General features: G+C 35.1%; 1 protein-coding gene across 1 annotated transcript in view; it reads right to left on the reverse strand.

Moving 5' to 3' along the window:
- The window catches only part of C28H8orf34 (chromosome 28 C8orf34 homolog), a 382,999-nt gene that overhangs the window by 230,262 nt on the left and 130,584 nt on the right, over window positions 1-22,153 (reverse strand). The window contains 2 exon segments of the mRNA XM_072803810.1: window positions 2,055-2,221; window positions 11,381-11,553. Coding sequence (XP_072659911.1) covers window positions 2,055-2,221; window positions 11,381-11,553 — 340 coding nt within the window.

The raw sequence follows: 22,153 nt of genomic DNA on the forward strand, positions 1-22,153 counted from the left end.
TCCAGACTTTCAAATATTTCTCATTCTTATTTTTGCTGAGACCACAAGCTAAAATGTCTAAATGAAAAAAAATGAGGATCACCTATTAATTGCTCATATTAGATAGTCTCCAAAACCCAACCATCTGGTCTTCAGCTTCGGAGACTAGAAACTTCAGAGGAGCTGAGATCTAGGGGGTACCAGCACTAAGGGACACCTGAGTTTTCTTAAAGAACTCCTCAGTATCACTGAAGTTGATGATTTCCTCTACTCTGACGAGACATTCCTGAGGCTATCAGGAAATCTAAAGTAATTTGGAGCAATCCTGGATTTCTTCAAAAAATTACCTTTGCAAGTATTACTACCTTCCTGTGGATATCAACTGACCAAGAACTGACGTGCAAAGGAAGGGAGAGAGAGAACAGTATCAGCACAACCCAATGTCGATGTACCAAAAAAAGTCAACACTGATGTTGTATGAACAACCTCCTGGTCTTCCATTGACAGTCACTGTTTAAGCCTTGCCACCTTTGCTGCACTGACCAAAGCAAAGGAACAATTTACAGGCAGTTATGGAGCACAATTATGGAGCACAATTACAGAAGAGTTCATTCCTCCAAGCACAAACCTACAATGGTAATGACCACAATGCCTGTTGAACTTCCAACTACTTGTCCTCCAGGACTCAACTCACCACTGGAATCATCTATGAAACATTCCCTGATCACCATCCTCTACCTCTGCATTAGGTGTTATCCCTACATTAAACTGTGTGCTTAATCAAATTAGCACCTGTAGCAAAAACTACTAGAATGATGTATTTGCATTTTTATCAAATACTAGAAATGTGAAGTTCATGCAAACAGGATCCATGATTATTTTATTTTTATGTCTCTAGGACTGAGCTTAGTGCTTAGCACACAGCAAGTGCTTAGTAAACATTGGCTGAATTGAAGTTGAATGAAGGTACCACAACATCTGGCACATCTGCCACATTAATGATTTGGAGGTGGGGAGATGAGATTCCTTAAAAAAACACCCAGACTTAATTGTTCTTAAAAAAAAAAAAAAAAAGAAGAGAGAGATGAACAGCATGAAGTGAAAATGCCATGAAAGACTCCTCAATGCTGGAATGAATGCAGTATTATAACATCAGAGAACATCAGTGACCTTGCCATCAATGAAAAAATAATACCTTTGTAGGTCTACGCAAGGAGGTCTATATCACTTTTTATCATGATAATATTTTAATGCCATAAACACTTAAAATCTAGGAAGTTAATTTGGAAAAAAATTTTTTTTAAATGTCTGTATATTTCTGGGCCTCCTTATTCTATGTTAAGCTTATTTACAGCTTTCAAAGGATTACATTATTTATTCACATTAGTATATGGTTACAAAGTATATGGAAACTGTTTTAACGATTTAGAATAAAAGGAAAGTTCAATTAAAAAAGTATTATCCAAAGATTTATGGTGAAATAAAAACACACATTTACTTCATTTAAGATATAAAGGGTTCCCTACATATACAACACTAATAAGGTTTTTCATGAAAGTAACAAGCCTATAAAAACATTGAAATCTTGCAAACTTTCTTGTCACAGAAGACATAAAACACTAATTATTATCTGTCTCTCTAAATTTTACTGTATTTTTCTAACACACCCTTGAAACAACAGGGGGACATCTTCGAATGAGGGCTGAAATACGTATTTTGGATATATTTTATAGACAAAAGATGTGATCAAGGCAATCATAATCAAAGAATAAAGCAGACAGACTTGAATTTTTATCACAATTGCACATGGAATAAAGCTTGGTTAAGGAGTCAGAAGGTAAAGTGTTGCATATACAAAGCACAAAATACAGTCTAATAAATACTTCACATGCTTAGATGATTTCAACTTAGTTCTTACATGCAACTTTGTGAAAATCTAACGTATAAATTATGGGGTCAACGGTTTCTTTCCCCTAAGACAAAACTATTCAAAAACTTTAAAATCTCTTTATCACTAGCCATTTTTACAATGCTAGAGAAGAAGAAAAAGAGAAATTATTAATTTTTAAAATTACCCAGCAATTCCATTGCATCATCTTCATTATCAATATCTTCTTCTGTTACAGATGGCGTGGGGCTGTGGAGAGACTCAAAAGAATCTTGAGAGAGCATTGCTGCCAGAAGTTTCTTATGTTGCTGCTGCTGCTGTTTTAATCCTTTGGTCTTGGGCTCCACCTTTAAGCTGAAGAAATATTTAAATGTTAGTTTTCAATGATGATGACTCTACCAATTAGCTGTGGTAAATAAAGTCTACAACCAAATTTTCATTCAATTATTTTTGTGATGCAAAATTACAGGTATGTTAGTAAAGTCTTCTCCAAGGATAATGGAAACATAGACTATCTTCTTTCCTAGACATCCTTGGTACCTCATTAAAAATCTCCCAAGTGGGTATGGTGAGAAATATAGCAAACTGAAACTCCTGCCCCATTTAAGGGAGAGGGTGCTGACCAGCGCCTACCAATTGTTGCCATGTCAAAGACAAAGCCCAATGTTAATGTATTTTTCTAATTTTTTAAAAAGAGGAGGTAGAAAGTCCCAGATTATTATATGAAATTCCCTGATGTACAAACAAATGCACATATAATAAGTCAATCGGAGAAGGACAAACATTATATGGTCTCATTCATTTGGGGAATATAAAAAATAGTGAAAGGGTATAAAGGCGAAAGAAGAAAAAATGAGTGGGAAATATCAGAAAGGGAGACAGAACATGAAAGACTCCTAACTCTGAGAAATGAACTAGGGGTGGAGGAAGGGGAGGTGGGCAGGGGGTGGGGGTGACTGGGTGACGGGCACTGAGGTGGGCACTTGACGGGATGAGCACTGGGTGTTGTTCCATATGTTGGCAAATTGAACAGCAATAAAAAATAAATTTATTAAAAAAAAGAAAAACACGTAATAGAATAACTATTTTAACATACTATGGCAAGATTATTTTAAAATGAACATTTTAATTCATTTAAAAAAAAAAGATTTGAGAGAGAGAGAGCATGAGTGGGGAAGAGGCAGAGAGAGAATCCTCAAGTGGACTCCCCACTGAGCACGGAGTGTGACATGGGGTTCCACCCCAGGACCCCGAGATCATGACCTGAGCCAAAATCAAGAGTTTGCTGCTTAACCTAATGAGCCACCCATGTCCCTGAAAATTTTAATTTCTATAATTAAAATAAACTTCCTCACTGTCCTATCACACTGCCTAGATCTGGGGGTTGGATGAGGTAAAAGAAAGAATGGATCCAGAACTGACAAATACATGTTTCTGTTTTTTCCAGTCTAAAGAATCTTTGTAAATTTGGAAGGTTTTCTTTGTGATAAAGCCAGGGCTCCTTTGGGTAAATGCTGTCTTTCATGGTTCTCTCTCCCCCAACTTCTCAAGACAGTATCTGATTGGACAACCTCACAAGTCCAAATAACAATCATATACAGTTTCAAAAACTGTCCCAAATTTCTTCTCTTCTCTGTAATCAGATTTCTTTTCATATTATTGCCCAAAGGAAGGGGATGGCAAATGTCACCTCATGAAAAACAAAACAAAACAAAACAAAACACATGAAGTAGAGGAAGTCTAACACTTTCTAAAGATATTCAGAAGGGGTTAAATGCATTGTCCCCATTGCCACCAGGCCAAAACGCAGAGGAAGTTTGGTAAAAAACAAAAACATAAACACAAAGAACCAACCAGATAAATTTCAGCTGGAGATATTTCAAATTGTTTTAATAGAAGTACCAGGTTCAACACTATCTAAGGCGAGGAAGGAAACAGGAAAAATGACATTGTATGTCATCAGTGGGCAAGATCAATCAGCCCCACCTCATTGGTTCACCTATAAGCTAGATGAATATGTTAGAGAAGGTCAGGGGATATAGGGGTGGAGAAAAAGCATTTATTTTTCCAGGTTAATGCTAGTTAATAAATATAGAAGGCATGACAGAATCAGAAAATTACCATTTTGCAATGACCAACATACAAACTATTTAGGCAAGAATGCCCTTTGCTGAAAGACTGCAAAGGAGATAGACTGTCAAAAACGTCAAGGTGTTTTCAACAGATACTAACACTTTTAATTGATTTTTTTGGCTTTGAAGTAATTATAGGTTTACTTGTACTTCTAAGAAATAATACAAAGAGATCCTGTGCACTCTTTACACTGTTTTCTTCAATAGCGTCATCTAATAAAACTATAGTACAATATTCCAACCAGGATCCTGACAATGATACAATTTTCCAATCTTATTCAGATTTCCTATTTTAATTGTGTTCATATGTATGTGTATGCCTGTGTGTCTGTATTTAGTTCTAGATAATTTTAGTACTTGTGTAGGTTTGTGTGTCATATATCCACCACCAGAATAAAGATCCAGACCATTTCAAATACCACAAGGCACTCTCACACTGCTCTTTCCTAACCACTCCCACCTTCTTCCATATGCCTTCTCCCTCATCCCAAATCCCTGACAACCACTAGTTTATCCTCCAGTCTTTAAATTTTGTCATTTCAGGAATATTATATAAATGGGATCATACAATTTTAAGATTTTTTTTTTCAGGCAGTCTAATTCCCTGAAGATTCATTCATGCTGTTGCATGTATCAATGGTTCATTCCTTTTTTTTGCTATGTAGTATTCCATGACATGGATATACTTCAGTTTATCTAACCATTCACACTTTGAAGGGCATCTATGTTAGGTTTTTGGCTATTATGATGGAGTTGCTATGAACATTTGTATACATGCTTTTCTGTAAACTTAAGTTTCCATTTATTTAAGAAAAGTGCCCAAGAGTGCAACTCTTGGATCATATGATATCTGCATGTCAGTTTTATATAAAATTCTCAGACCATTTTCCAGAGTGACTATGACATTTACATTCCTGGAAGGGACATCAAATGAACGTAAGGATTGAGGAGAAGTGCTGGAGCTTGGGGGAGACAAGAAAAGTCATGAAATCATCACTGAGGAGTGTGGACATGTGAACAGACCAAGTGAATGCAGAGCATCTTTTGGCAGGACCAATGACCTCCTGGAGTTTGGTGGTCATGAATTCACAGTCAGTGTGGCCATGTGTTCTTCTCCAGTCTATGCCAGTTCAGCCACAGAATAGGTAGAGTTAGATTTAAACAGGGTAGAGTTTTACCACCTAATAAAACAAAGAACAAGAGAAGTAAGGAACTAGGGTATATTCAATAAACAGATCACAATAATGGGCCAAAAATAAAAACTGGATGAGTGGCAAGGAAAACTGGGTGGAACCAGTGTATTTGGGTCCCAGTTACAGCTGGGTATCAGAAGGAGCAAACTAAAAAGACAGGAGGTATACTCAGAGAGTAAAATACCTGAAAATGACACTATAGGTTTACAGATAATAATAATGAGGCCTAGATATAACAGAGGGAATGAGTGACTGAAGTAGGGTGGAATTCAAGACAAGTAGGGAAGAGCAGACAAAGGAAGGAGAGACTAGTTTTGGGGAAGAATTATCAATGTGGACAGTGACTTTATCAAGATAGGAAGGATGTTGGGGAAAGTGACAGTGAGCCAGATGCTTACATATTCAGGAAAAAGAGAATGACCTAAAACAAAAACAAAAACAAAAAAAAAGAAAGAAAGAAAAATAAAAGAGAATGACCTGGGAATTGATAAATTATTGCTACCAGAAGTAGTAGAAGATTAGCACATATAAAACATGAAATTCAGAACCAGGGGTAAAGGAGACAGCAAGGTCTGCAAGAAGGAAAGGGGAGCAAGGATGTCACCTTCCTCTTTTCCTTTTAACCTATAGACTGTAGAAGTGAAAACTACAACATTACATTCCTCAGGGAAGCAGGGCTCTTACTGCAGACAAGTGGTGAGTGGGATGGGGAGAGGTAGGGTGTGCGGTCTTTCTAAGACACTTAGCATTCTGGGCCCCCTCTTATCCCAACTTTGATCCAAAACCTTAATGATAAGGGGATTCTGAATTCCTTTCTGAAGAAAAGTGGCATAACAAAGCATTTAAGGGCACAGAATTTGCAGCAAGAATTTGCAGCAAGATAGACTGGCTCAGCTAATTAATAGTTGTGTTATCTTGGGACACTGATGTAACTACTTTGGGACTTAGTCTCCTTATTCTTAAAATACAGATGATAATGTTTCATGAGGATGAAATGAAGTATGAGGTATAAGGCACCAACAGCAGCCAATAAATGATAATTAATACCATTTTGTGCTCAAAAAACACAATGTACAGCATCCTAGATATTTACAGGTATTTCCTTGGGCAGTAATATCCCACCTAGAGAGAAAGGGAATCAGAAAGAGGCCTTATGAAAAAGAAGAGTAGTTAATACTTCAATGTGGTGTTAATACACTCTAGGACTCCATCTGACTTTGGTTCAAAAAGATAAATTCTGAACCAGATCAGATAGAAAAGGATGGTTTGAAGTGGCCACTCTCCTCCCTCTCTAGGTGGAACCTTACTCTCACTCCTGATGCCTGCCTGCATTCTGACCATTTGTTTCCCTCCTCCTGACCCTACTCTTCCCTGGATGTCTGACCCTGCTGTATTTTGTTACATATTCTTGTTTCTGAACACAGGTTGGTAAGTATTAGTTTTATCTGACCCCAGGTGCTCTTCTCAGTGGAAAACTGGATTATTCCCCTCTTGATCTATCTCCTAAACTTGTTTAGTTCACCACTGCAGCCCAGCAGACAGAATCTGTGCCCTTCTAGACTCTAGCCAGAAAGTAAAGGACTCTCTTTGCATTAAGATCCCAGTTGTTGAAGATAAAAAGTTTCACAATGAATTGTTGTATTTTGGTTTATGCATAAGAGGTGTCTTTTTTTTTTTTTACCATATCTAGGTATGATGTTTTTATAATTAATGAGCAGATATTTATTAAGTGCTTTTTATATACTAGGCATTTTGAGTGCTGCACTGCAGAAATAAGACATATTTCTTTGTCATTCTCCTCATTTGAAAGTAAGTGTTTTGAATCTAGAATGTTCTTTTTCATATTGGTATCCTAGTATCTAGAACATTACCTTGTGTTAATGCTCAATAAATATTTATTTTTTTAAAGATTTTTAAAATTTATTCATGAGAGACACAGAGAGAGAGAGAGAGAGAGAGAGAGAGGCAGAGACACAGGCAGAGGGAGAAGCAGGCTCCACGTAGGAAGCCCGATGTGGGACTCGATCCTGGGTCTCCAGGATTGTGCCCTGGGCCAAAGGCAGGCACTAAACCACTCAGCCACCTAGGGATCCCCTAATGCTCAATAAATGTTTAATGGATTCACTTTTTCTACCATTTTTAACACATTAAATAAAGAATTAATATAAGACGATGTATATGAGCCCTCCAAATTGACAGACATGAAAATCCAGAGAAATATATTGGTAGTGAAACAGAAAAAGGAAAAATATGTAAATTGGGATGTCGAAGATGAGGAACAAATTGCAGATTTTTTTTTTAAAGATTTTATTTATTGGGATCCCTGCAGGGAGCCTGATGCAGGACTCAATCCCAGGACTCCGGGATCACAACCTGAGCCTAAGGCAGACACTCAACCACCGAGCCACCCAGGTGCCCCCAAATGGCAGATTATAAGTACATAACTCCTATTCAACAGCCAAAAATGACTAAGATCATTTCACGAGGGTTAAGTGTTTCCTTTAGTGTCATTAAAATACATGGTTTGGTGATAAAGATAGTACTAGGCTATGAGTCCTAGACACTGATTAAGTCCAAAATGTTGCCTATCTAGAGATTACAAATGAGTCTTTGAGTCCATAGGCGACTAGAAATATATTCCATAAAATAATAACTTGAGTTAGGATATGTATCTCGTAAAGAAATAAATGAATAAATGAGAAAAAACAAATTTTGAACATATCAAAATGACCTCATCAACATTCTGAAATAAATGCATGATTTAGTTACATACATTTTTGGCTTTAAAAAAGAAATGTGTGAGTCATAAGGCATATCCTTCAAATGTTTTAGGTATTTTTAAGGCCTCTATTCTGATTCCTTTGGCAGATTAATTTTTGATTAACCAACATTCTTTCTGTTACTTGTTAGAATATCCCTAAATTATTAAGCTTAATTCAGTCTCTGACATATGTACACATATTTGTCATTTTTGGTTTTTTACTTATTTGTCTCTTGCTGCCAACTGAGGAAGCTCTAAAAGAAGAGGAGCATTTCCAGGTTTTGTTAACAGATAGATCAGAAGAAAATATGAGCTTTAATGAAAAGAAACATTTCTTAAAGGAAAGCGAATTTAGCTTTTATTTTAACATTTAATACATATTTCTAAATTGTAAGATTTTCTATTCATTTTATGGCATATTTACCATCTAATAATAATCCTCACTTAACAATGCCAATTTACCAGATCTAGAATATTTATTGATATTAGTCTTGTTTTAATAAAGTGGTTAAGCTCAGAAGAGCTTCATCATGCTTTCAAGGCTTGATAAGCCTGTTTACAAATTCACATTACAATTTAGTTAGTAATTTTAGGAAATCCATTACCCATCTATTGCAAAGGTTAATTAAGATGGCTTAAAACAGAATTATATGGGTTTATTACACTTTTTATTTACATTTACTTTTATATTACCAATGTGTGATTATTTTTAATATCTCTAAATGTGCAATAAACAGGTAGGCTTTCCCACTAAATGGCTAGATAAGCCATAGCAATTCATGTCAATTGATAGTATCAGAAAGCCTTCAATCATTCCCCAGTGTATTCACCTCTCTCTTTGATAAACCCCTGTTACTATTCTTGCTCAGATGCTTTAATTTCTTTCTTAAACTTACATAATAAAACCTTTTGGAAAATCTAAGAAAGATATGTCAGGAAAATGTCCATGTGTAGATACACAGAACACTGTCTACATAACTTAAATTCAAGAGATTCACAGATCTCTTGGGTCCATTCAGAGACCACAGAGTAGTCAGGGACCACATGTCAGTCCCTCTTGTCTTATCCTATTGGTTTCTCTATATTGCCCTTATAACTGCCTTTCTTTTAACCAGCACTTAACTCTTCAGGTGACAGCTACAAGTACTAAAGCTGCTGGCCCTCTTCATACAATGTTCTACATGCAGGACCTAAGGAGAAAAGCTGGCTATGTACTAAAGATGGAGTGTTGTAATAGCAGCCATTCAAATAAGACTTGAGGAATTAACAACAGGAAAAACTGTGATAGGAAAGGGCAAAAAGTTACGATAGACTATAAACGAGCTTTATTTAGCAGATGTCTACTCACAGCCTTCTACATGTCTCCTTTCCTCACATAACAGATGTCTATTGGTAATGACAATGAGCCAGGCCCAGCAGGGGAGAGAAAAATGGAAGAAGTCATCCTTGAAAATTAAATCTTCTTTTTCCTAAGCCTAGAGTATCACTTAGCCTGTTAATGTTTAAGACTGTTACAAGTTCATTACTACTTAAATACAAAAGCTAACGCTCTAGTTATAGCCTCTAGAGACCTTAAATAATTTCTCCCCAATCTATTTTTATTCATCCAAATCAAATCTAATGCTATGTAAGTTCTTGGTATAAATTCAGAATCCTGTTTGGTATTAGAAGATGAGAGAGAGACAGTTTCTACCCCAAGTGTTTACTGCTATTCTTTAAACTAAGTTCAGATATACATGCATTCTTTCTGCTCTGACGGGGCACTGGTGCGAGACTTCACTTGCCTTCATTTTGTAGAGAATACCTCAATGCATAATTTAAAGATAGAGAAGAGAAACACTAAAAATAACTTTTCATAACAAATATTTGAGAGAGGTCTTCATTGGTTGAGTTTTCTGGGTAATAGATTTGACTAGGACTGAAGGAAAGATTCCCCTTTATTGGATATTCAAAAGGGAATCAGAGCTCACTGAAGCTAGGAAGAAAATAGAAGCACTAACATTTGCAATAAATAGCTCCGATTATTATTATGACTAAATGAAAGCAAAATGAAGGTTGACATTTCGCTACTTTACATTCAGAGACCATTCAGAGAATCTGGCAATGACTAAAGATAAAGGTCTAGTGAGTTTCATAAGTCTGGTATTAAAAATAAAATTACCCTCATTGACAGGTGAAATTGATCTGGCATTTCACAAAAGAAGGTAAATGGATTTTTTAAAATGGTTTTCTTCTCCTTATACAGGACACTTCAACTATTTAAATAATTTAAAAGTTATTTCTCATGGAAATAGAATCAATTTTCTATATGCCTGAAGCACATTAATGAGTATTCTGAATTTCCTTCCTTCTAGCCAAGTGATAAGTCAAAGTAAAAAAAATAAAAAAATAAAAAAAATAAAAAAAAAACCCTGAAAGCTATTACATTGTAGAAAATACAATTTTCTCCTTGAGAAAGAATAGTTATTGGTTGCTGCTAAATTTAATGTAGGAAATAAAAGTTACTCTGGTTATACTATGCATAGGAAAAACTCTTCTATGGTGGTGAGCTAGTAGCACCCAAAGAAAGTTTTGGCTCTCTCACATTCAATGCATGAGTATTTAAATCCGTTTTCTGAGGCTGGTGTAAGCCATGCCTTCATAATGCTTTTTCACTCCAACTTCATTGTGGAAGTTTTCATTTTAGGGTTTTACTCCCTGCAGGTAGTATTATAAAACAAGAAAAAGGTTGTTCTGAATATAATTTTTTCTAATAAATATGATCTGGACATTTCAAAACTGCTTCATTTCTATCAGCATATGGAAACATTAGGCAAATCTCCCACCACCATTTTGAGCATCATAGGACTGGGTAAGTGAAATATGGGCTTTCAAATTCACAAATCATAAATGCTTCCAAAATTAAACTTGGAAAATGAAAAGAATCATGTTCAATCATAGTTAGCAACTCTAAATTTAAATGGTTCTAAACCAAGGTTTTTCTCTCTTATTCTATATTAACTCTGCTTCATGTGATCTATTATACTTTTAATAGTTTTCTTCTTCTTGTTGACCAACTATATCTTTCTGGTAAGAGAGAAGCCCTCCATCTCCAGTTCTTAATGGTCAGCCACTCTCTGCCCAGCATTATAGCGGGTCTTGACTGACAGCCTAGGTCTTTGAAATTATTTCTCCATTTGGTTTTAGTAGCAGAGAGATGGTGATTTTCTTAGATATAAAGAAAAAAATTAAACCCAAAACTAAAAGCAGATCTAGTAAAACTTTAATTTTAAAACTGAGAAATGAATTTTTATCTTATGTGGAACCAACATAGTTTTCTATATAAAATTGCTAAATTACTTCATCAAAATCACGCACTTGGATTCATTTCCCCGTTAGCTTTTAACGATGAAAAATATTCAGAATCTTAGAAGGCATCTCATCTCACCTTCCTGCAGGGCTTGAGCTATTATCTTCATTTTCCCATTGCTCATTTTTACTTCTTGGAACTGGGGGCTGTAGCATTTCAGCGGCAAGTGGGTCAGCATCGTTCTCTTCTCTACCAATCCATTCTCCAATTACACGGGGTCTCAGAAGAGAAGAATTAAACGCCACTGTTTCCTAAAGAGAAGAAAGGAATGTACTGATTCAGATAACTTATTCTTGTTAATAGGACAACAGGGAAGTAATTTTATCTAGACTTTCAACTGCCTTGGCAAATCAAAATGTTCCTTTTTTTTCTTTTTGAATTGACTTAAATTTTTAGTTCTCTCCATTTTCTATTGGATGACTTACTCTATGTAATTTGTGCTAACTCCTGAAGGTCGCTGTGACAAAGGATCCGGAGTGAAATCTGTGATTTGGATTTGGAAAGCTGCATATGTGTTCTCAGGAAGGAGGAGCTGAGACTAGCATTTGTGACAAAAGGAAACATGTGTGGTAAGTCTCCAAATGTGAAAGAGCTTAGCATTGCTGTAAATGGTAAATAGCTTCTTATGAGGAAACTGGTATGAAGTCAGGAAATAAAGTCAAGAGATGATGGTGGAAGGATGGATTGCCTCCAATTGTGAAATAGTTTGGACTTGTAGGGATCCAGTGGAAGTTACAAGTGGAGCAATATCAATGACAGGTATGCTATACTAATTAAAAAAAAATTTTAAGTGATTCTTTTCATAGATTTGCATATGATGTGGTTCTTAAAATGATACTTTGAATAATTAAATCATTTAATAATTTGAAAGGTATTAAAATACTGAATATGTGTAATTGCTTGAGATATCTCAGTAAGTGAAGAAAAATGTAAAAGCATGCCTACTCTATGATCTTAGTTTTGTTTTAAAAATTCACATAAAAATAAATAAAAATAATTTTAAAAAATTTATTTTTATTTTTATTTATTTATGATAGTCACACACACAGAAAGAGAGAGAGAGGCAGAGACATAGGCAGAGGGAGAAGCAGGCTCCATGCACCAGGAGCCCAACGTGGGATTCGATCCCGGGTCTCCAGGATCGCGCCCTGGGCCAAAGGCAGGCGCCAAACCGCTGCACCACCCAGGGATCCCAAATAAAAATAATTTAAAAAATAAAAATTCATATGAGTGCACATCAATATTTTGTGCCTCATCCTCTCAATAACCAATGTGTGGTTCTTGTAATTACAAGAGTCCCTTCAGCAATAACCATCAGGAAACTTTGAAAAATTACAAATTTATTGCTTATAAGACCTGTGAATTACACAGCACACCTGGGGGCCATACAGTGACATCACAGGTAGAGAGAGAGAGAACAGAGAACTTATGAGGTTCTGCTTTTATTGGGGTTCAGGGTGGAAGCCTAGGGTTTTCTGGGCTCACTCTTTATTGGTCAATTTAAAAAATAAGAATGGGAATTAAAAGCACGGAGAGAGAAAAGAACAAGTGGCCCAAATAGTAATTGAAATCAACCAAGATCTCTAAAATAAAAGAGCTTCAGCCAGAGGAGGTGGCTTGGACCTTTATCTAGTCTACTGTGGGTGATAATGTGTTTATCAGATTAGCCATCTTTGAAGTGAACACTTTGACAATCAAGGCTTAAGTGGGGCACTTGCATTACACAAAAGAAAAATAGAAAACCAGTTGTTAGGGTTGATCTATAACTCATCACTCAGACAGTAATTTACTCATTTATTAATTTTCTTATACTTATTAAGACACACTGTGTGCCAGATGCTGCTTCATTTATTGGGAAAAACAGTGGTAAAACCAAAATTTGGTGATTTTATCTGAACAGAGGGATTACTGTCATTTTAGTTTCTTCTTTTTGTGTTTCCATGTCTTTGTAGTATTGTGATATATACTTGTCTTATAATGAGAAAAAAAAATGCATTTAAAAATAACCTGATCTGAGAAACACAGACCTAACTTAAATTATGTTTCTCTATAGTTTTTAGTATTATAAGATTTCTGAATAATTCCTTAAATATTCAGACCTGATCTTCTGGGTCTTTACAATTCTCCAAAATATTATACAAATACAATACAATACAAATATAGTATAACAATACATACACTATAATATTAATTAGTATTAATATTACACCAAAGGCAACACCAGGCAACATGTTTTTTTTTTTTTCCAAAGGCAACATGTTAAATACGATTAGGACATATATGATGAATATTTATCCAACTGCTATCAAGGGACAGTAAATAGTTGGATATCTTAATACCGATTTCTTAGCCCACATGTAAATGTACCAGATAAATTTTAGCAGGTGTTTGTATAACAGCAAATAATTGGAATTCCTTCTGTATTTATGTTCCCATAATCAGGAAATCAAAGCACTATAATGGCTTTCAGGTCTGAAATCAAATTATTGGATTAAATTACTAGAAAGGCACATTCACTTGTCACAATCCATTATCATTTGAACTATAACAATTAAAATTAACAGCATTATTCTTAAATTTTAAACCTATGTTTGTTTTTAAAAGTGAACTGAAGTAAAGGCATGCTTTAGAATTTTACAAAATTATGAACATATTTACAGCTTCAGAATCAGTTTTGGCCTATATGTCTGAACTGTTATTTATTTTGTGAATTTCACTTTGTCCAAATGTACAACAGTGATGGTGGGAATTACAAAACCTATTGTATCAAATGAGTTCACTGGTAGCAGAGTTAAAGTACAGAATTCTGTACATATGCTAGATACAATTACTTAAGGGTGTGGACTATATTAAAACCATTTCTACATGTGTGACATATCTGGGGATAAAATGATAAAAAGAACGGCAAGAATGGGCAAGTTGGGTAAAAATAGATCCTTGGTTGTCAATATGGGCAGAGTAAACAGAACAGAAATTTGATGGGGCAAATTTTCATCCTTTGAAGTTTAATTTTATAGATAGAGTATTAAAAAGGTTGGATAATTCGTTCAATGTTATTCATCTCATTTATGTAATGAAACAATTGGGGTTGGAGATCTGTCCTATTATAGGCTCAAAAGATAAGAATGGGGACAAAGAGACTGACCATGTAACAACAGAAAGGAGTGGGTTTGGACACTGTAGATGAAAAATGTGAAATAGAATTTAGAGTCGAGTATGATCAAAAGTTGAGAGCTGCAAAATCAGAAATAACTCCCTGGTTGCTTACTGGGAAGTTAAGTAAAATGATAGATGCCATTGCTGTTGGAAAGTAGAACACTGAGAGGATAAAGTGCTTGATATGCAGCCTGTTTAACACTAGCTGGTAGCAGGACTTTTAGTGAGAAATAGCTGATGAACAAAGCAATACAAAGAGCGGCAAACAGGGTTCAGAGGAATCAGGAAGTGAGTATTTTACAAGTGACAAAATGGGATTCTACTGTCTATTTTTCATTTTTTTAAATAATAAATTTATTTTTTATTGGTGTTCAATTTGCCAACATACAGAATAACACCCAGTGCTCATCCCGTCAAGTGCCGCCCTCAGTGCCCGTCACCCATTCACCCCCACCCCCCGCCCTCCTCCCCTTCCACCACCCCTAGTTCATTTCCCAGAGTTAGGAGTCTTCATGTTCTGTCAGAATGATCAAAGCTCTTTTGATATATATGTCTTTTTGAAAATGTTTTATCTATAGAAATTTTTTAATGTAATCTGTTTACTTGCAATAGATTAAAATATCAAATGTTTCCTTGGATATATTGCTTATATTTGTTTAAGCTAAGTAAACAAATGTTTATGAAAGGATTTCAGTGAAGAAAGCAGTTCTTAACACTATATACAATACACCACAAATGTTATTACATAGCAAAAGAAATTTTAAAATGCATGTTAAAAGCAGTAAGTTCTTGAAAATATTTTAAGTATATTTAAATAATTTAGAATGTCAATGCTAAACAATCTAAATCCTAATTATTCCTTAAAAATGTATAAATACATATTCCTTTGCCCTCCTAAGGCTAGATGCCTCTAGGGGTTGAGATTCTTAAGTATGTTTAAATTTAATAAGAAAAGCATTTCTGGTCAAAAATTCAACCAAAGATCACAGATTTGCTTAGTATTTTCAATCAGCAGAAAGCTAACCTATCCTAGAAGTAAACCAGACCTACTCTCACCAAGTAGCCTACTCCCACTGGCTAATTCACAATGAGTTCAACTGCTCAGACTACTTTAACACATTTGATCATACTCCACATTATTTGTTTTCTGGTTTTTATTTTTTAATTCCACTATAATTAACACATAGCGTTATATTAGTTTCAGGTGGATGATACAGTGATTCAACAATTCTACACATTACTCAATGGTCATCATGAGAAGTGTCCTCTTATCCCCCTTCAATTATTTTGCCCATCCTCCCAAATCACTGTCCCTCTGGTGGCCACCAATTTGTTCTATGTGAGTCTGCTTTTTTCTTTTCTTTTTTTTCGTTATTTGGTTTGTTTCTTAAATTCCACATATGAGTGAAAATATATGGCATTTGTCTTTCTCTCACTGACTTATTTCACTTGGCATTATATTCCCTGGAGCCATCCATGTTGTTGCAAATAGCAAGATTACATTATTTTTTATGGCTAAGTAATATTCAATTATATATATATATTATATATTATATATATTTATCCTTTCATCTATTGGTGGACATTTGGGTTGCTTCCATATTTTTGCTATTATATATAATGCTGCAATAAACATAGGGGTGCATGCATCTTTTTGACTTCCTACTGTTTTCTACAGTGGTTGCACCAGTTTGCAATCTCACCAACCCTGCATGAGAGCTCCTTTTTCTCCATATCCTCACCAACATTTTTTTTTTTTTAATTTTAGACATCCTGATAGGTGTGAGGTGATATCACTTAGTCTTAGATTTCCCTGACCATAAGTGATGTTGAGCATCTTTTCATGTATCTGTTGGTCATCTGTATGTCTTCTTTGGAGAAATGTCTGTTCATGTCTTTGGCCCATTTTTAATTGGATTATTGCTTTTTGGTGTTGAATTGCATTGTCTTTATATTTTTAGATACTAACCCTTTATTAGATATGTTATTTGCAATTATCTTCTCCTGTTCAGTAGCTTGTCTTCTAGTTTTGATGATTCCTTTGCTGTGCAGAAGCTTTTTATTTTGATACAGTCCTAATAGTTTATTTTTGCTTTTGTTTCCCATGGCTCAGGAGACATATCTAGAAAAATATTGCTACAGACAATGTCAGATACATTATTGCCTATGTTATCTTCTAGGATTTCAGGTCTCACACTTGGGTCTTTAATCCATTTTGAGTTTATTTTTTGTGTGTGGTGTAAGAAAACGGTCCAGTTTCATTCTTTTCAAGCTGTTGTCCAGTTTTCCCAACATCATTTCTTAAAAATATTTTTCTCATTTAATATTCTTGCCTCCTCTGTCAAAGAGTCATTGACCATATAACAGGAGGTTTATTTCTGGGCTCTCTATTCTGTTCTACTGATCTATGTGCCTATTTTGTGCCATGACTATACTGTATTGATTACTACAAGCATTGTAGTATATCTTGAAATTGGAGATTGTGATACCTTCCAGTTTTGTTCATGCTTTTCTTCTTTTTCTTTTTTTTTTTTTTTCATTCTTTTCAAGATTACTTTGATTATTTGGAGTCTGTCGTGATTCCATGAAAATTTTAGGATAATTTGTTATAGTTCCATTAGAAATGCTCTTTGTATTTTGATAGGGATTGCATTAAATCTGTAGATTTCTTTGGGTAATATGAAGTTTTTTTTAATATGAACATTTTTAACAATATTTGTTCTTGCAATCCATGAGCATGGACTATCTTTCCATTTGTTTGTGTCATCTCCAGTTACCTTCATCGGTGTTTTATAGCTTACAGAGTACAGTCCTTTTACTTCCGTGGTTAAGTTTATTCTTAGGTCTTTTATCATTTTCGGTACAATTGTGAGATTGTTTTCTTAATTTCTCCTTCTGCTACTTTGTTATTAGTGTATAGAAATGCAATAGATTTTTGTATATTGATTTTGTATGCAGTGACCTTACCAAATTCATTTATCAGTTCTAGTAGTTCTTTGGTGGAGCCTTTAGGGTTTTTAATGTATGGTACCATGTCGTCTACAAACAGTAAGTTTGACTTCTTGCCTATTTGGGTTCATTTTTATTTCTTTTTCCTAATTGCTGTAGCTAGGACTTCCAGTGCCATAGTGGATAAAAGCGGTGAGAGTTAATGTCCTTGTCTTGTTCCTGATCTTAAGGGAAAGCTTTCAGCTCCTTGCCATTGAGTATGAGATTAGCTGTGGTTTTTATGCATATGGTCATTATTATATTGAAGTATGTTCTCTCTAAACCTACTTTGTTGAGGATTTATATCATGAAAGTATGTTGTACTTTGTCAACACTGGGTCACTTTGGAGTGGTGATGGCATCCTTTGAGGCTATTTGCATACTGACAGGATTGTGGCCCTGCTTTGCATGGACTCCTGCCAAAGGTGAATTGGAGAAGGTGCATCCATAGGAGAAAGTGGGGGAGGCAGGGCACAGTGTTAGCAATCTAGGTGGAGAATGTTCTCACTGGCTCCAGCAGGTGTCCATGTATTTAGGCCAGTGAGGGGTGGGGTCAGGGGGAATGGTTCCTACCAGCCTCTTTATTCTGGAGAAGTCTCCTAAAGATCCCTGCCCCTCCAGCACATGTTCTGAGATCAGCAAATAAATCTCAGGTATTTTCCAAACTGCTGCTTCTATACTGTATCTCAGGAGGGTTGTTTGTCTCTTTTAGGGTGGAACTCAGTTTCCTATCACCCTCTTTCTCTCCCAGAGCCAAGCCCACTGATTTTTTAAAGTTCCAGGTGTTTAGTGCCATGGAGTATAAGAACTCTCAAAGTTAAGCCCCTCTGGTTCCAAAGCCAAAGTTTTTTGTTGTTGTTGTTGTTCTTGTTTTTATTTTTGTTTTTCCCTCTGCACGTCCCCCATGCCTGGGGTGTCTGGTATGGGCTCTGCTCCTTTCTCCTCCTCTGTGCCTATGGTACCTCTCTCTGCTATGGATGGATGTTCTGGGTTCCTGACCATGTCTCCACCCTTCCTACCACTTTCAACGTGTCCTCTTCTCTAAGTCCAACTGTGAGGAGTCTGTTCTTCCAATCTTCGGGTTGTTTTCTGCATTATTTACATTATTATTTAATGTGGGTGTTATCTACGTGCCTCTGTGGTATGAGCTGAGCCTAGGATCCTCCGACTCTGTCATCTTCCCCAGAAATTTGTTTTCTCTTCTTAATAAATCAAGATGTTTATGGAAGCCTGAGATCACATCTTAAATTCCTTTGTTTTCTCCATAACTACTAGCATAATTATGATTTCATAACATAGGCATAAAATTTATATAAATGAATTAAAAATTATTCATAGAATGAAAATCAATGCAAATGTGGTAAATTATGAAGTATCTTTATGTTTTACTAAAAATCATATAAAAGATTCATTGTCAACACTAATACGTTTTTAAGCTATATAAAAGGAAGGTCTACAAGATACAATGCAATCTATTTAAAATCATTAAATATTCTTACAAACTCTTAAGCTTTTGAGTAAATTATTTTAATCCTACCAGTTCACAAGAGGAAAGTTATGGAACACATAATCAGACATTAAATGTTTAACACAAAATTGCATTAAATGTTTATCTTAATAATCACTGTTAAAGCAATCCACACATTGAACTTGAATTAGAGTTTAAAGAAAGTAATGTAAGCAGATAGTTAAAAGCTCTTTTCCTACTGTCCCTTCTTTTATTTTTTCCAGTTTTGAGATATAATTGACATATATGTTTACTGTATAGCATAATGACTTGACATACACATATAATGCAAAATGATTACCATAAGGTTAGCTAATGTACTCATCACTTCACATAATTATCATTGTGTGTGTGTGTGTGTGTGTGTGTAGTGAGAACTTTTAAGATCCACTTTTTAAAGCAACTTTCAAGTATACAATATAGTGCTGAAAACCTTAGTCACCACGCTGTGCATTAGATCCTCAGATCTTGTTTATCTTATAACTGGAAGTCTACATCTGATCACTTGCACCCATTTCTCCCACACCCTGACCTCTGCCAATAAGCACTCTACTCTCTTTTTATAGGTTAGGGTTTTTTTGTTTTTTTTTTAGATTTCACAAACTGGTGAGGTTGTAGAATATTTGTCTTTCTCTGGCTGACTTATTTCACTTAACATAATGCCCTCAAGGTTCATCCACATTGTCACAATGACAATGGCAGGATTTCCTTCCTTTTTTGGCTGAATAATATTCCATTATATTATATATCATAAGTATACGATATACACATATATATGTAAATAATCACTTTCTCTTTATTCATCTATCAATAGGCAATCTAGATTGTTTTCATGTTTTGGCTATTGCAAATAATACTGCAGTAAACATAGAAGTCAGATATCCCTTTGAGAAAGTGATTTCATTTCCTTTAGATACATACTCAGAAGTGGAATTGCTGAATCATAGTTTATGTTTTTTTGAAGCACCCCCATGCTGCTTTCTATAGTAGCCATATGAGTTTACATTCCCATCAACAGTATACAAGGGTTCCCTTTTCTCCACATTCTTGCTAACACTTGCTATCTCCTCTTTGATAAGAGACATTCTATTAGGTGTGAGGTGATACATCATAGTTTTGATTTGCATTTCCTTGATGATTAGTGATGTTAAGCACCTTTTCATATACCTGGCCATTTATCTATATTCTTTGGAAAAATGTCTGATCAGGTCCTCTGTCCAATTTTGAAAAATCAGATTGGTTTTTTTACTACTATTGAGCTGTATGGGTTTCTTATGTATTTTGGATATTACACTGTTATCAGATATATGATTTACAAATATTTCCCCCCATTCAATAGGTTACCATTTCAGCTTTTTTTTTTTCTTTTCTGTGCAGAAGCTTTTTAGATTGATGTAGTCCTACTTGCTGCCTGTGCTTTTGGTGTTAAAAAAATTTTAAAGCACTATCAATACCAATGTAAGTGAAATCTTTCTTCTAGGAGTCTTAAATTTAAGTGTTTAATGCATTTTGAGTTGATTTTTGTACTTGGTATGAAATAAGGGTCAAAGTTCATTCTTGTTTTTAATTCTATTTTTAATTTTAATTTTTTTATGCTATAAATGCTTATATTAAGAAAAATAGTTCCTGGGGTGCCTGGGTGGCTCAGTCAGTTAAGCATCTGCCTTTAGCTCAGATCATGATCCTGGGGTTCTGGACCAAGCCCCATGTCAGGTGCTCTGCACAGAGGGGACTGCTTCTCTCTCTCTCTCTCTCTCTCTCTGCACCTCCCCCCAGCTAGTGCTCATTTTCTCTATGTCTGTCTGTCTCTCTCTCTCTGCCCCCCCAAAATAAATAAATCTCTAAAAAAAAGTTCAAATAGACAGCAATATACCACAAGGAACAACAGAAAGAAGAAATCTAACTGAAATTTAGTATAGGAAGGAAATAAGAAAGATGAGAAATAAAATAGAGACAAGAATAAACAATAACATAATTTGAAAGTAATGACGAATTTAAAAAAAAAAACAACAACCCACAATTGGCAATACTTTAACTACATTAAAAAAGAAAAAAGAGAGAAGACTCAAAAAAACAAAATGAGAAATGGAAGAGAAAACAATACAATAAATGCCACAGAAATATAATCTCATTGTTTTGTACTTGAGTATCTAGTTTTCCCAACTTTTACTAAAGAAATTATCCTTTCCCCATTGAGGTTTCTTGGATGCCTTGTTGAATACTAATTGTCCAAGTATTCATGGCTTATTTCTGGGTTCTTGATTCTGTTCCATTGGTCTATGTTTCCATTTTTATAATAGCACCATACTATTTTAGCTACTCTAGCTTTGTAATATAGTTTGAAATCAGGAAATGTGATGCCTCTAGCTTTGTTCTTTCTCAAGATTGCATTGGCTATCCGTGGTCCCATACAAATTTTAGGATTGTTTTTTCTATTCCTGTGGGAAATGCCATTGGAATTTTGGTAGGGATTGTATTGAACCTACAGATGGTTTTGAGTAGCAGGGACATTTTAACAACATTCATTGTTCAAATTGGAAGAGTTTGAGAAAGATTGTGTTAATTCCCTAAATGTTCACTGGATTTCATCAGTGAAATCATCTGGTCCAAGGCTTTTCTTTGTGAAAAAGTTTTTGATTTCTGCTTTAATCGCTTTACTTGTTATTGATCTGTTCAAATTTCCTGTTTCTTCATGATTCAATTTTGGTAGGTTGTATGTTTCTAGGAATTTGTGCAGTTTTTTCCCTATATTATTCAGTTTATTGGCACTAATTGTTCATAGTAGTCTCATGATCCTTTGTACTTCTATAGCATTAGTTGTAATATCACTTCTTTCACTTATAATTTTTTTTCTTTGAATCATCTCTCTTCTTTTTCTTGACTAGTCAAGCTAAAGATGCCAGTTTTGTTTATTTTTTTAAAGAACCAACTCTTAGCTTCATTAATCTTTTCAATTACCATCCTATTTTCTATTTCACTTATTTCTGCTCTGGTCTTTATTATTTCCTTTCTCATACTAACTCTGTAGCCTTTACTCTTCCTTAGTAATCAATATAAACTGCTGAAAACCAGTGCTTCAGTAACTAGAAGGAGTACTCAGAGTATTGTATTTTAGTCTTTAATGTGTTTACTTAGCACATGTTCTTCTCAAAAACTATATATTGGGGATCCCTGGGTGGCGCAGCGGTTTGGCGCCTACC

This window comes from Canis lupus, chromosome 28 (assembly GCF_048164855.1).
Source record: "Canis lupus baileyi chromosome 28, mCanLup2.hap1, whole genome shotgun sequence".
NCBI lineage: Eukaryota > Metazoa > Chordata > Mammalia > Carnivora > Canidae > Canis > Canis lupus.